The sequence below is a fragment of the Myotis brandtii genome, unplaced genomic scaffold (genome assembly GCF_000412655.1).
Source record: "Myotis brandtii unplaced genomic scaffold, ASM41265v1 scaffold305, whole genome shotgun sequence".
Taxonomy (NCBI): Eukaryota; Metazoa; Chordata; class Mammalia; order Chiroptera; family Vespertilionidae; genus Myotis; species Myotis brandtii.
In genome coordinates this window covers 3,182,764-3,196,793 of record NW_005361652.1, presented here as the reverse complement: position 1 = coordinate 3,196,793, position 14,030 = coordinate 3,182,764, and the positions used below count along the sequence as shown (strand labels likewise).

Sequence of the window (14,030 nt, the reverse complement as noted above, 5' to 3'; positions counted from 1 at the left end):
ATAGTTTTATGATGTAGCTATGGTTTTCTCTGACCTCAAATAGTTGCTTTTTTTTGATCCCATGACCTACACATTAGTAATCACTGCCTGAGTAAATGAAAAAATATTTTAAACTAATACAAGTAAGAATCTGGACTGAAGTGAGAGCACCCTACAACCAATAAAATTCCAGAAAACCCACCTCTACCTTTTCAAAATAATACCACCAAAAAGGAAAAAAAATCTTATATGTTAAAACTTTCTTACTTCTGCATTTGGTAGTTTCATAAACTTGAATTTGTGTAGCATCTGCAATGCATATATTTGAATGTATACAATTCTTCTCTACCTTTTCACTCCTTCTTAAGCCACTGGAACTTTGTTCAAAATTGTTCTTTTTCAACAAAATAGATGAACAAACAAAACTGAAACATACTCATAGACACTGAGAGCAAACTCGGGGTTGCCAGAGGGGAGCGGGGTTGGGGAAGTGGGTGAAAAAGGTGAAGGGACTAAGGACAACAAATTGATTATTTCAAAGTAGTCATGGAGATGTAAGTAAAGCATAGAAAATATAGTCAATAATATTGTGATAATTATGTATGGTGCCAGTTGGGGTACTGGAAATGTCAGGGGGGAACACTTTGTAAAGTATATGATTGTCTAACCCCTAAGCTGTACACCTGAAACTAGTACAAAATAAAATTGAAAGAAAAAAATTATAAGAACAAAAAATTTTATGGGAAATATATTTTTATTACTAAACATGAATGTTATAAACCTGGAAAATTAAAAATAATCATAGTGTAACTTTTAAAAATCAGGAAACAAAAGAAGTGATAGGAGAAAATGCATAAATGTTAATACTCTCATCTTTCTTAGTAAGAATTAATTCTACTAGCTAAAAACTATAACATGTAGCTTTTAAAAATCTCTAGCCACTTAATTCTCATTCTCTCTCCCTTCCTCCTTCCCACCCTCCCTTCCCTTTCTTTTCTCTGTTCTTAACGGAATATTTTATTATATGTCTTGTGGTAAAGTCACATTTATTTAAAATTCAAAATTCTTCCCATTTCACAATAATTTTTTTTTGTTTTGAATTCAAATAAAAGTAAATTATTAAATGGAATACGTTTTAATATAAAGAGCATCTCATTTTTACAAAATATTTATAGCTATCCTTTAACTGTATACATATACACAATATAATACAGAATAAAATATGTACATATATACATAAAAATTAAAAATTATTTATTCTTTGTCTTTGTTTTAAAGATAGTTTTCTAGAGCTTGCAAACCTTTTCCCATTACCAATATAATTACTATATTTTGGCAATGTTTTCAGGCTAACATTAAAGTCTTCCAAAAAATTAAAATTTAAGGCTGACTCTCTTTACACTGTTTTGAAAAAAACACTTAAAAACAATGGCAGGAGGACTAGTTACTTGGACTTTTAAGCTACACACCCTCGCCATCTCAGTTTAAATATACATTAGTTACATAGTATGTTCTGTGTGTGAATTACTCCCTCATGCCAATGTCTAAGTATTTATAAATCCACTCATTTAGCCTGGTTTTAAATATTTTTTATTATTTTTTTGTTTTTTGTTATTCCTCACCCAAGGATATTTTTCCATTGGTTTTTAGGGAGATTGGAAGAGAGAGGGAAAGACAGAGAGAAACATCAATGTGAGAGAAACACATCGATTGGTTGCCTCCTACAGGGGCCCCGACCAGGAAGGGCAATGCTCTATCCACTGAGCCAAACCGGCTAGGGCTGGTTTTAAATATTTTAAATAATTTATTACAGTTGAAACTTCTTATAACCTAGCTCTTCAGCGCATTAATTTTAATATTTCCCAGGTGGGACTGAGCCCAATATGATTCTACACAGAAATATTTCTTTAGGGAGGGCTAACATCCTTCCTAAAGGATACCAGTGTTAGAAGGTGAACTTTATTTATTGGTGTGTGTGTGTGTGTGTGTGTGTGTGTGTGTGTGTGTGTGTGTGTTATTTTCCCCCCTTTAGGAAATTATTTTCTCTGTTAATGAGCAATTTTCATAAACTGGAGCTTACTTATTCCATTTTTAGTCCTCAAAGCGCTCAATGTTCAGGACTTATTTGCTAAAATAGAAAAGACAACAAAATACACCAACTTGAGAATTAATGTACAGGACAAAACCTAAAGCATGTTTTAGAACGGCTGCCCTGCCAACTGTTTTTGTAAGATTGACTGACCTGCACTTTCTTTGCAGTCAAATTCAGGCGTCCCGCAATCTGCTCTCTGAGGGGGAAAATTGCAAATGTTCAGTATTTGGAGTTGTGGATAAAATAAAATATATCATGTACATTATTTCTATCCCCTCCGCCCAGTGCAATTGTCTCTAATGCAGCTTGAGGCTTGCTTTAAGGAGAATTTTCCCATGGACAACTTGTCTGTTAAATAAGATAGAAAAAGGGAATATAATAGTGTGTTTGTTAGTTAAATATAACTCAATCAATTTTTCTGTTTGTGGAACAGCAGAAAACAACCCTGGAAATCTTCTCATGGGAAGTCCCTCGGTAAAAATAAAAACAACACCTTTAAAGTGGCGTTTTTAACCAGATTATTTGTTTATTATAAAAGGGAGCCTAAACTCTCAAGGAGAAACTCCAAACCATTTTCTGGGAGCATCAAGAGAAATTCTATTTTGCTCTTTGGTGGGCGAAGGCTGAATACAGAGGAACCAGAAAGGGCGCCCCTAAACTTCACACCAACAACCCTCCAGGTGGCGGGGCCATTACTGGCTGGGGTGAGGCAGTGGCGCGCTCTCGTGTAACAAAATTTAAGGATGCAAAAAACAAAAGTTATCACGATAAATACTTTCATGCAATATTCAAATTATAAAAATTACGCAAAAATCAATGATAAGCAAAATACCAAAATTTTAAATAAAAGCAGGATTAATTAGATTCCGCCTTACTCTCTCACTCAAGTACTGCTCCGGTTTCCACAACCCCGAAAGCCTTGTAGACAACGGACCAACTAACACCAGAAAGCAAGGGCAGACCCCAGCACCCATGAGCCCCTTAAGTGGCTTTTGGTTCAGAAGAGGTGGGAAAGGGTCCTGAGGAAGAGCCTAAGGTTCCCCAGTATGAGCCCGAGCCCCCCCTGGAGAACAGTGCCTCCCGAACAAGCCACTTACCGTGCGAAAATGTCGGGATACTGACAGTGACGGAATAAGTACTCCAGCTCTTGCAGCTGCAACGCGGTGAACACGGTTCGGTAGCGGCGCGGATTCCTCTCCGCGACTTGTGGACCAGCCTCGGCTCGGGGGGCAGGCTCCAATTGCTGCTGCTGGAACTCCTGGCCGCCGCCGGCGACTCCCTGGCCGCCGCCAACGCCCTCACCATCGCCCCCACCGCCGCCCCGACGGGCTTCGTTGTTCAAGAGCCTGGGCTCTCCCCCGCCAAGGTAGTTCTGTGCTGCGGCTCCACGCTCAGGTTCAGACCCTGTACCTCCCTGGTCTCCCCCTGTTTCGGTAGGCGGCACATCTAAGGAGGGATGTAAGCAAAAGGGAGTGACCAGGGTGTTGGCGCCCACGGTGGTGGGCTGGCGGCGGCAAGGCGCCGCTGTGGAGGAGTGGTGGCGGCTGCCTCGAAGCACCCTGCCCACGTCCCGCCCAGGGAAATCCCTCTCCTCGAGTTCGCAGAACGGTTTTTCCGACTCTAGGCACTCACCATGCAGTTCTTCGTCAGCTCCTAGGTTGCGGTAGCTGGCGTCGCAGTAACTGCTCCCTAAATAAGATCTCATTTCTAGAGAGCTGTCGATGAAGTCTCGAGCTTCTCCAGAGTCTGCGTTGGTGCTCCTGAGATCCCCGGGTCCAAATGAAGCTAGCGTCTAGTCGTGAGCTGGCGCGCCTTTAAAAGGGTACTTTGTTGCTTTCTGAAAGTTCAAAGTGTACGCGCTCGCGCCGTCCAGACTTCGTACCTCTCTCGGTGATTGTGGAAACAGAGGGGGTAGCCCTCGCAGACCGGGTGTTTAAGTAAAATAGGGCGGCGAGAGTGTACAAGAGTGGTGCTGGTGTGCTTGAGTGAGGAACGGCGATTCCAATTTGCAGCTTAACTGACTACTTCCAACTCAGACCAAGTGTTTGATCGGAGGAATGGGCTCGCTGGACTGTGAAAGCCGTGTTGTGAGGCGGGAGGAGGGAAAGAATTCCCATTAGTTTTCGGAGCTCTTGGAGAAGTGTCTAGTGAATATTCCTCCGCCCACCCCTCCAAGTGGTGCAGCCAGCGAACGCGCGGGACTCCCTTGCTTTCGGAAAAGAGAAGTAAGGTGGAGGAAAGCGTGGAGCCCTCAGCAGCCAAGTACGCTGAAGCGAAGTTATTAGTAAATTTTGTACTGGGCTCTAGCGCGACTCTCCCCTCCCAGAAACTGGTGAGCCATTTATAGGACTGTCTGGGCTGAAAAACCGCGCCCAACTCGCATATCGAGCTAGTGGTTAAGATGAAATGATTAGCTTGGAGGCTGATGGCACAGGGTTTTTAAAATCAGTTTCCGTGCATTTTGGGAGCCAGGGTTTGGGGGTGGGTTTGGAGGAGCAGATGCGTGTTGCAGGAAACCCCACGTGCCTCCCGAGAAAGCTCCAAGGACTTCAGATTTTTAGTAATGAACCCTCGTCAGAATGCGAGTGTAGAAACCTGCCAAATGCTTAGTGCATCCAAGAATGCATGCTGCACGGGGGGTGGGGGTGGCTTCTTTCAACCTGGCGCATGTAACATTTGCTGAGCTAGATCGCTGCGCTCTTTACTGCACGGTGCAGTAAAGTAGACCTGGAAAGAGTTTTCGCCTTCTCCACTACCACCTCTTCCCCTCCCCCTCCCTTTTTGTAGAATTATTTACTGAATAAAATAAAAGCCAGGCTACCATTGAAGACTCCTAAGGTTCTTCAATGCCCTTCATATTATAAGAATAATTTCTAATAATGGGCCCTCTGCTTGGCACTGTAAATAATTTCTCTTACCTTTATCTTTTAAATCACCATTATTCTCATTCTCCTCCCCCCCCTCCCCCGCCCCTTTTACCCACACACGCAAAACTGAGCTCCAGGAAAGTCTGGCAACTTGCCCATGGTCATAATTTTTTAAAATTATATTTTACAACGGTGTTGGTATAAAGGTAAATATAATCTGGGCTTCATTATATTATTTTTTATTTTGATTTCAAAAGAAATTAACAAATGTTCATGGGATCCTAAAAGTCGTAGTTACTGTGACTACTGTGCCTAATGGAGAAGTCCAGAGGGCGGTGAGTAGGAAACTAGCAAATAGATGGTTGGATGACCAATTCACTTTATTTTTTATTTTTTTAATTTGTCTATTGTTGAAAGTATTACAGATGTTCTCCTTTTCTCCCATATTGACCCTCTCCACCCCATACCCCTACCCCCAGGCCCATGGCATTTTATACTCCAATAATGAACTCTCAAAAAGGGAAACTAAAAAAAACCCAAAACAATCCCATTTACCATTGCAACCAATTCACTTTCAAAAAGATGTCAACCCCACAGCACCTCTCTGACTTTAATCAAGATATTTCTGCAGGCTGGCTCTGGCTGAGTTCCACAGGTTTCCCTCTCCTTTTGGCTAGATACCTGGTGAACAATTTTGGCCTGGGTTGAGATAGTACATAAGAGAATCATGCAGGTTTTAAGCATGGTGTGCAGTGGCCAGCTAGTACGTTGGTAACAGCTCAGGTGTGTTCTGTCACATCTTAGATTTCCATGGTTTATGTATGTACTGTTTTGTAAGTCTCAGTCAGTCATGTCTCCCTCACAAACCTGGATACCAGCCATGGTAATGTTTACTTAACGTATTTACTTAAATTGATTCACTTTTTGAAAACCTTAAATACCTAACTGAACCTCATCCTAGACAAAAATAGCTATGAATTCAAGGGTTTGACAAATGATATACCAGATTTATGTGAGGTAGAGCATGGCAATAGTTGAGAGCAGGGACTCTGAAGCCAGACTGCTGGTGACTAAATCCTTGCTAGCTGGCTAATCTGGTGAGTTGTTTATTCTCCCTGAGCCTTAGTTTTCTCATCTGTAAAATGGGAATAACTATTACTAACTACTTAATGGGGTTGTTGTGAGGATTAATTGAAATTATTACTATAGCTAACATTTGGCTAATTCTTACTATGTGTCAAATATTGTTCACAGTGCTTTCTATATATTGACACATTTAATTTGATAATAGCCCTATGGAGGTAGATACTGCTACTGGTATTATCCTTATTTTATGGATGACCTTATTGAGTCACAGAGAGGTTAAGTAACTTGCCTAAAGGTACCCAGCTAGTAAGTGTTGGGCCTATGATTTGAATCTTTCTAGAATGATGCTTTGTTGAGAGAACATGCTCAATAATGGTAGCTATTATGATTTTTTAAAATTAAATATACTATACTGTCAGTTCTAGTATATTCACAATGTTGTGCTGCCATCACTGTTATCTAATTCCAGAACATTTTCATCATCCTATAAAGAAAGTCTGTACCCATTAGCAGTCATTTCCTAGTCCCCCTCACTTCTTACAGCCACTGGTAAACACTAATGTACTTTCTATCTTTGTGGAATTACATGTTCTGGATATTTCATATAATTGGACTCATGGAACATATGGCCACTTGTGTCTGATTCCTTTCACTTAGCATTGTGGTTTTGAGGTTCATCCATGTTCTACCAGTACCTCATTCCTTTATATGGCTGAATAATATTCCATTGTATAGGTATACCGTGTTTTGTTTATCCATTCATTAGCTGATGGGCATTTTAGTCATTTATACTGTTTGGTGATTGCTTTGAACATTCAAAAAAGTTTTGTCTGAATATGTTTTTAATTCTTTTGGGTATGTATTAGGAATGGAGTTACTGGATCATTTGCTAATTCTATGTTTAACTTTTTGTGGAACCGCCAAACTGTTTTCCACAGCAGATATATATACCATTTTACATTCCTATCAGCAATGTATAAGGATTCCAATTTATCTACATTCTTGCCAACACTTATTTTCTATATTTTAAAAAAATTATAGCCATCTTGATAAGTGTCAAGTGTTATCATTGTGGTATTCATTTGCATTTTTCTAATGACCATTGATATTGAGTATCTTTTAATTTGTTTGTTGATCATTTGTATATTTTGAGGAATGTCTGTTCAAATATTTTCCCCAGTTATTAATTGGGTGTTTGTTTTTTTTGTTATAGAGTTGTAAGAGTTCTTTTTATATTCTGGATACTAGACTCTTTATGATTTACAAATAGTCCCTTCCATTCTATAAGTTTTCTTTTCACTTTCTTTTTTTTCTTTTAATCTATATTGTTGAAAGTGTTACATAGGTCCTCCTTTCCCCCCCATTAATCTCTTCCAGTCCACTCCCGTTCCCCCCCACCCCAGGCCGTCACCATCCCATTGTCTGTGTCCAGGGGTTATGCATATATGTATACAAGTTCATTGGTTGATCTCTTCCCACCCACCCTTCCCTGCCTCCCCTCTTTTCACTTTCTTAATAGTGTCCCTTTATGTTTACAATCACAAGCCTACCCTTATGTGGCTTTGGAGTTCAAATGAACACTATCAGCATAGTCCAATTCAGTCCTGGTAGCAAACCCAGACTTGTGGCAAAAGCAAATCTCATCCTTTCCTTTCTGGAGGGGTCTCACAGTTAAAGTCCTATCAATTTAAAAGCCACATTAGCACAAACAAAAAATAAATCTGTAGATCTCTACAGACTTATTATCAGATGCAAACTATTTAAAAATGTGTTTAACATGTTTAAATAAATAAGAGGATATACAAACACAAGGGATACATAACTAAATATCAATAAGAAACAAAGGATTTCTAGAAATGGAACTAAAAGATTAATTCATTTTTCTTTTTTTATTGTGGCAAAATACACATAATGTAAAATTTACCATCATAACTATTTAAAGTGTATAATTCAGTGGCATTTAGGACAATGATATGCAATCATCCCCACTATCTAGTTCCAGAACATTTTCATCATTTCAAAAGGTAACTTTTACCCATTAAATTAATGGAATTATGCAATATGTGTTTTTTGTGTGTGTCTAGCTTCTTTCACTTTGCATAATGTTGTCTAAGTTCATCCACATTGTGGCATAAATCACTACTTCATTTCCACTTACTTGGAGGCATTAGGCACCAGCCTCCAGGAGCTAAATGCCAGGATAATCTGGAGCTGATGTTTCACACAGAGGCTTAGAGACCCTCGTTGTGGCTTTGGCACTGCCACACCAAGATGGCACCCTTACCTTCCTTCTCCTGGCTGAAGGCCAACTGGCTGATGTAGTCTTAGACCTGAGGAGCCCTGCAAGGCAACGATACCTTTGTGAAGGAGCTAATAATTTATAAACTGAAGCAATCTTCTGATGGTTTTTAAGGATCTTTGGAGTCAAGAGAGCTGTAATATTATGGAAGTTTCATTCTTATTTATTTATTTAGTATTTTTTAATATGATGTTTTTTAAATCTTTATTGTTGAAAGTATTACATAGGTCCTCCTTTTTCTCTCATTAATCTCTTCCAGCCCGCTCCCGTTCTCTACCTCCTCCCACCCTTACCACCCCATTGTCTGTGTTCATGGGTTATGCATATATGCATACAAGTTCATTGGTTGATCTCTTCCCATCCACCCTCTCTTGTCTTCTTTCTGAGGTTCAACAGTCTGTTCATGCCTCTATGACTCTGGGTCTATTTTTGATTATCAATTTATTTGGTTTATTAGATTTCACATATGAGTGAGATCATGTGATACTTATCTTTCTCTGCCTGGGCTTATTTCCCTCAGCACAATGCTCTCCAGGTCCATCCATGCTATTGCAAATAGTAAGAGTTCTGTCTTTTTCTATTGCCATGTAGTATTCCATTGTGTAAATATACCATAGTTTTTTTATCCACTCATCTGCTGATGGGCACTTAGGCTGTTTCCAAGTTTTAGCTATTGTAAATTGTGCTGCTATGAACATAGGGGTGCATATTCGTTCTTATAGATTAATTTTTACTGCAAGTAAGGGTCACTTGTCCCAGGTGTTGACAGTGGTGAGAAAGGAGTGGAGGGCCCTGACTGGTTTGGCTCAGTGGATAGAGCGTTGGCCTGTGGACTCAAGGCTCCCAGGTTCGATTCCGGTCACGGGCACCAAAAATAAATAAGTAAAATAAGTGAAAGCAGTGCCTCCTTCTTAGGGGCCACTGCCTGCGGCAGAGCTTAGTGATGCTCACTCTTGCCCTGACTGGTTTTGCTCAGTGGATAGAGCATTGGTCTGTGGACTCAAGGGTCCCAGGTTCAATTCCGGTCACAGGCACCAAAAGTAAATAACTAACAAAAACTAAAAACAATGCCTCCTTCTCAGGGGCCACTGCCTGCGGAGAAAGGAGTGGAGGGGCTTTCTGGTCATTAAGACTGATATGAAGAGTGTGGTGGCTTTTGATGAAATGCCAGTGAGGAGATGTCTGTTTTTGTTAACTAGCATTAATAAGTTATTCATTCATGTCAGAAGCCAAAACTTGGGCTTTTAAAAAAATAGGCATTACTTCTTAGAGATGTAAGGGGCATATCGTGGCTTCTTATACTTACCTTTGGGAGGACCACAGGCTCTTGAGACTGTGTCTTCACTGACAAAGTGAGAGGAAAACTCACTGAAGCTATTTGAACATCTAGTTCTAGCATTTAGAGAGGACAGGAGGGAAGGAAAGACAGCTTATAGATATCTGCAACTGCTGGTGATTTTATGTGGCAATAAAAGTGACTGATTTTTTGCATTTCATATCCTATCTTAGAACACCACAGACCCTTCAGGTTTATTTCATGAGACTAAATCATTTGTACACAAAATTCCATCCAGAGTCTGGGCCTCTTTGCATAACCGGAAGTCAAGGATAAAATTCCATGATTTTGTCTTTCGATTCTGCCTAATATCTTTGCACAACATGACCAAAAAACTTATAGAATGACTGTTGTTAATAGCTACAAGTGAAGATGCAGGAATCCAACACCACTCCTACGGATTTCTTTAATCTATATAGGGCAGCCTGGGCTCAAGTCTGGGCTCCTACAGAGGGAAAACTTTCATGATCTTTTTGATACTTGCTATGATCTGGGAAAGTAATTTGCTTTTGGTCCACCTTATGATGAAAGAAAATTGCAATGTGCCCATTACCATTGACTTCCAGCTAGTTCAAGTTCAAGTTCTAGTTCAATTCCCACCATTTATAGGCTGTCTTCCCATCCCACCCAACCTGTACTATTCTCATTATCTTCCAAGCTCTTACAGCACTTGCAGTCTGAAGTATTCATTTGATTCTCATTACCTGAGTGTGCGTTACCTTTAATTTATGCAGATACGAATGCACGAATGTGTTGGTATGCATATATTTCGATATCTCAACTAGATTGTAAAATCCTTACATTTAATACATTTCTTAGTGATCCCCCAATCAATTCTGAGTACATAGTGGGAATTCAGTAAGGATTTGTTGAATGGTTATTAAATATGAAGAATATGAATAGGGGTGGCTAGTCTTGCCCAAGGCCAAGACTCAGCAGACTTTTACTAGCTTAGCCTGTCCAGTGTAGCCTCCATCCTCTCATTTGCCTCCCAGCACATCTGGCATTCCCAAGGGACAAACCCTGAGGTGGAAAAGTTCTTCCTAGGAAGGGTCTGGGACTTACTTGATGGTCTTAGATGTGGTTTGAGAAACTAGTCTGCACCACACTCTCTCTGTCTAGAGCACTGTCTGAGGAGGCCTTCAGAACTCTTGTCTCTTTAGAGAAAGCCCTTCCATCTTGTCCCTTTATCCTTCTTTTTTTGCTTTGTTTTGTTTTGTTAATCCTCACCCGAGGGTATTTTTCCATTGATTTTTAGAGAGAGTGGAAGGGAGGGGTAGAGACAGAGAGAGAAATATTGATGTGAGAGAGACACATCAATTGGTTGCCTCCTGCATGCACCCTGACCAGGGCCAGGGATTGAGCCTGCAACCAAGGTACGTGCCCTTGACCGGAATTGAACCCTCGACCCTTCAGTTCATGGGCTGACATTCTACCCACTGAGCCATACTGACTAGGGCTCTTTATCCTTTTTCACTGTTATCATCTTTTTCTTTCATACCATCTCTGTGTATGTGAGTGTGTATGTGAGTGTATGAGTGTGTTTAACTCAGTCAAGTAATGCATACAAGGGCAACAGAGGTGAACAAGACATGGAGAGAAAGAAAATATAGGATATTTAAAAAAATATGTTTGTATTGATTTAGAGAGAGAGGAAAGGATAATAGATCAGTGGGTGCCAGGAATTAGGGCATTATGAAAGGGTAATACCAACAAGTTTCCTTGGGGTGACAGAACAGCTTTGTATCTGGATTGTCACAATGATTACATGGATCTATATAAGTGAAAAAATGTCATAGAACTACACACATGCGCGTGTGCGCACGCGCATGCACACACACACACACACACACACACACACACACACACACAAACACACACACTCTGAATCCAATTAAGTTCTTAACGCAGTGTTTGACAACCATAGGTGATTTTGCCCCTACTCAAGAGGACATTTGGCAATGTCTGGAGATATCTTTAATTGTGAAAACTGAGGGGAGGTGGTGCTACTAGCATGTAGTGGGTAGGGATCAGGGAAGCTGCTAAGCAGCCTATAATGCAAAGGACAGCCCTCCCACCCACCCCACCCCTGCAACAAAGACTTATTCCATTCAAAATAATAATAGTGCCAAGATTGAGAAACCCTAAGTTCATCAAACTATCTAATATTATAAAGTTATACTAATTACTACTACTGCTATGATGACAACTATTATTACTACTGCTGCTGCTGCTACTACTACTACAACCTTTCAATAACTTCCCATTGCTCTGAAAATAAAACTCAAACTCCTAAACATATATTTCAAAAACCCAATTTTATTTTCACAACTTAGTAGCTGTGCAAACTTGGGTAACTTAATCTCTCTAATTCTCAGTTTTCTCATTTATAAATTGGAAATAATAATGCTGAAATAATTACATAAACTAATGTTCATGAAAGCATTCTTTAAATTAGGAACTGCTATACAAATGTGAAAAATTATTAGCACTTTTCAGTTCTGGTTCCCATGTCTTCCATAGCTTGTCTCCAGCCAAACTGAACTATTTGCTGGCCTACAAATATGCTCTTTCTGTCTCATCTTCATTTGGTGATATCTGCCTAGACTCTCTCCCTCATTTCTGAACTCTACCCATTGAAATTATTCCCATAAATAAGTCATGCACAAAAATGCACTGATTATAAAATAGAGGGGAAATATTATGTTTAACATTAGAGAAAGTGGTCAAGAAAATTGTTATAGATCTAGCATAGTGCCTGAAACCTATTCATTCATTCATTCATTCATTCATTCATTCAACTAATATTTATTGAGCATCCAATAAGTGTCAGGCACTTTGCTTGACACTGAAACACAATAGTGTATATGGTTGGCAATAAGTATTGGTAGAATGATTGAATGAAAGAATGGATGAACAAATAACAGACTAGTATTGGACAATCATTTGCAAAGCTTTAACTTTTTTTAAAGGTAGGAAATACTTGTGACATAATAATAGACGAGTAGAATAAAATATCAGATAGTTAAAATGGAATGTAGTACTTGTGAAAATATAGAAAAATTAAAGCAATCATTATTATCTCTGGAGGATAAACAAAGTTAGGGGTGAGCTTATTTTATTTTATATTAGTTTTGGCTTATTTTACTTTCCAAATTTATAAACTTCCTGGTTTGTAAACCAACAATCTTTCATTGCCTTTGTAATCAGAAGAGAAAGGTATTTATTTTTAAAAGTAAAAAACAACTCATAACAATATTTCACATTATCTTACATTTCACCTCCTTCATGTTTCCATATTTGTCCTGAATGTGACTTAATTCTCCTTTGAACTTCCATATGATTACTTTGATCTCCTCTCTTCTGGCATTTGCCTTGTTCCACTTTATATTAAAATATCATATATTTTTGCCCTGGTCAGTGTGGTTCAGTTGGTTGAATGCACTGAAAGGTCGCCTGTTTGATTCCTGGTCAGAGCACATGTCCAGGTTGCGGGCTCAGGGTGCATGTGGGAAGCAGCTGATAGATGTTTCTCTCTCACATCCATGTTTCCCTCACTATAATTTTGTCACTTAAGAAAGTTATGTGAATGGAATCCTATATAATAAAGAGCTAATATGCAAATGGTCATCACACCCTCACGCCTTCACGCTGTGACGGCTCAGACCCTCAACACTGGGGAGAGAGGAATGGGGACTAGTCAGGCAAAAATGAGCTCACGAGAGAGGAATGGGGACCAGCTAGGCTGTAGCCTGGGAGAGGGAGAAGCCACAAACCCTATGGTCCTGGGCGCCAGCAGCTGTGCCTGCACCTGTGGCGTGGGAGAGGGGCAAGCTGCCTGCCCTGTGGTCTCAGGTGCCTGCAGCTGTGGCCTGGATGAAGCCGTCCACCCATGGTCCCCTGCAGCTGCGAATAGCCCGGGCGAAGCTGGCCCTGGTCCTGGGTGCCTGCAACTGGCTGGAGGAGGGAATCCTGGATCCTGGGTGTGGGGCAAGGCAAAGGCAGTTAGGGGCAATCAGGCCAGCAGAGGATCAGTTAGGGGAGATTGGGCTGGTAGGGGAGCAGTTAGGGGTGATCAGGCAGGCAGGCAGGCAAGTAGTTAGGAGCCAGTGGCTCCGGATTGCAAGAGGCAGTCGGACATCCACTGAGGGGTCCCGGATAGGAGAGGGTGCAGGCCGGGCTAAGGGACACCCCCTCCCCCTGTGCATGAATTTCATGCACTGGGCCTCTATTCATACATATATAACATTTGGCACAGGCGTCTTTTCTTCATTCAATATAATTCCCTTGAAATCTATTTCAGGTTGTTGCGTATATCAATAGTTTATTCCTTTTTATTCCTTAGTAGTGTTGCTAACCACTCACCTGTTA

At 40.3% G+C, this 14,030-nt stretch overlaps 1 protein-coding gene across 1 annotated transcript in view; it reads right to left on the bottom strand.

The window, feature by feature from the left end:
- The window catches only part of LOC102257209, a 10,189-nt gene extending 5,092 nt beyond the window's left edge, over positions 1 to 5,097 (bottom strand). The window contains 2 exon segments of the mRNA XM_014542577.1: positions 3,169 to 3,831; positions 5,051 to 5,097. Coding sequence (XP_014398063.1) covers positions 3,169 to 3,831; positions 5,051 to 5,097 — 710 coding nt within the window.
- Positions 5,098 to 14,030: the final 8,933 nt, after the last annotated feature.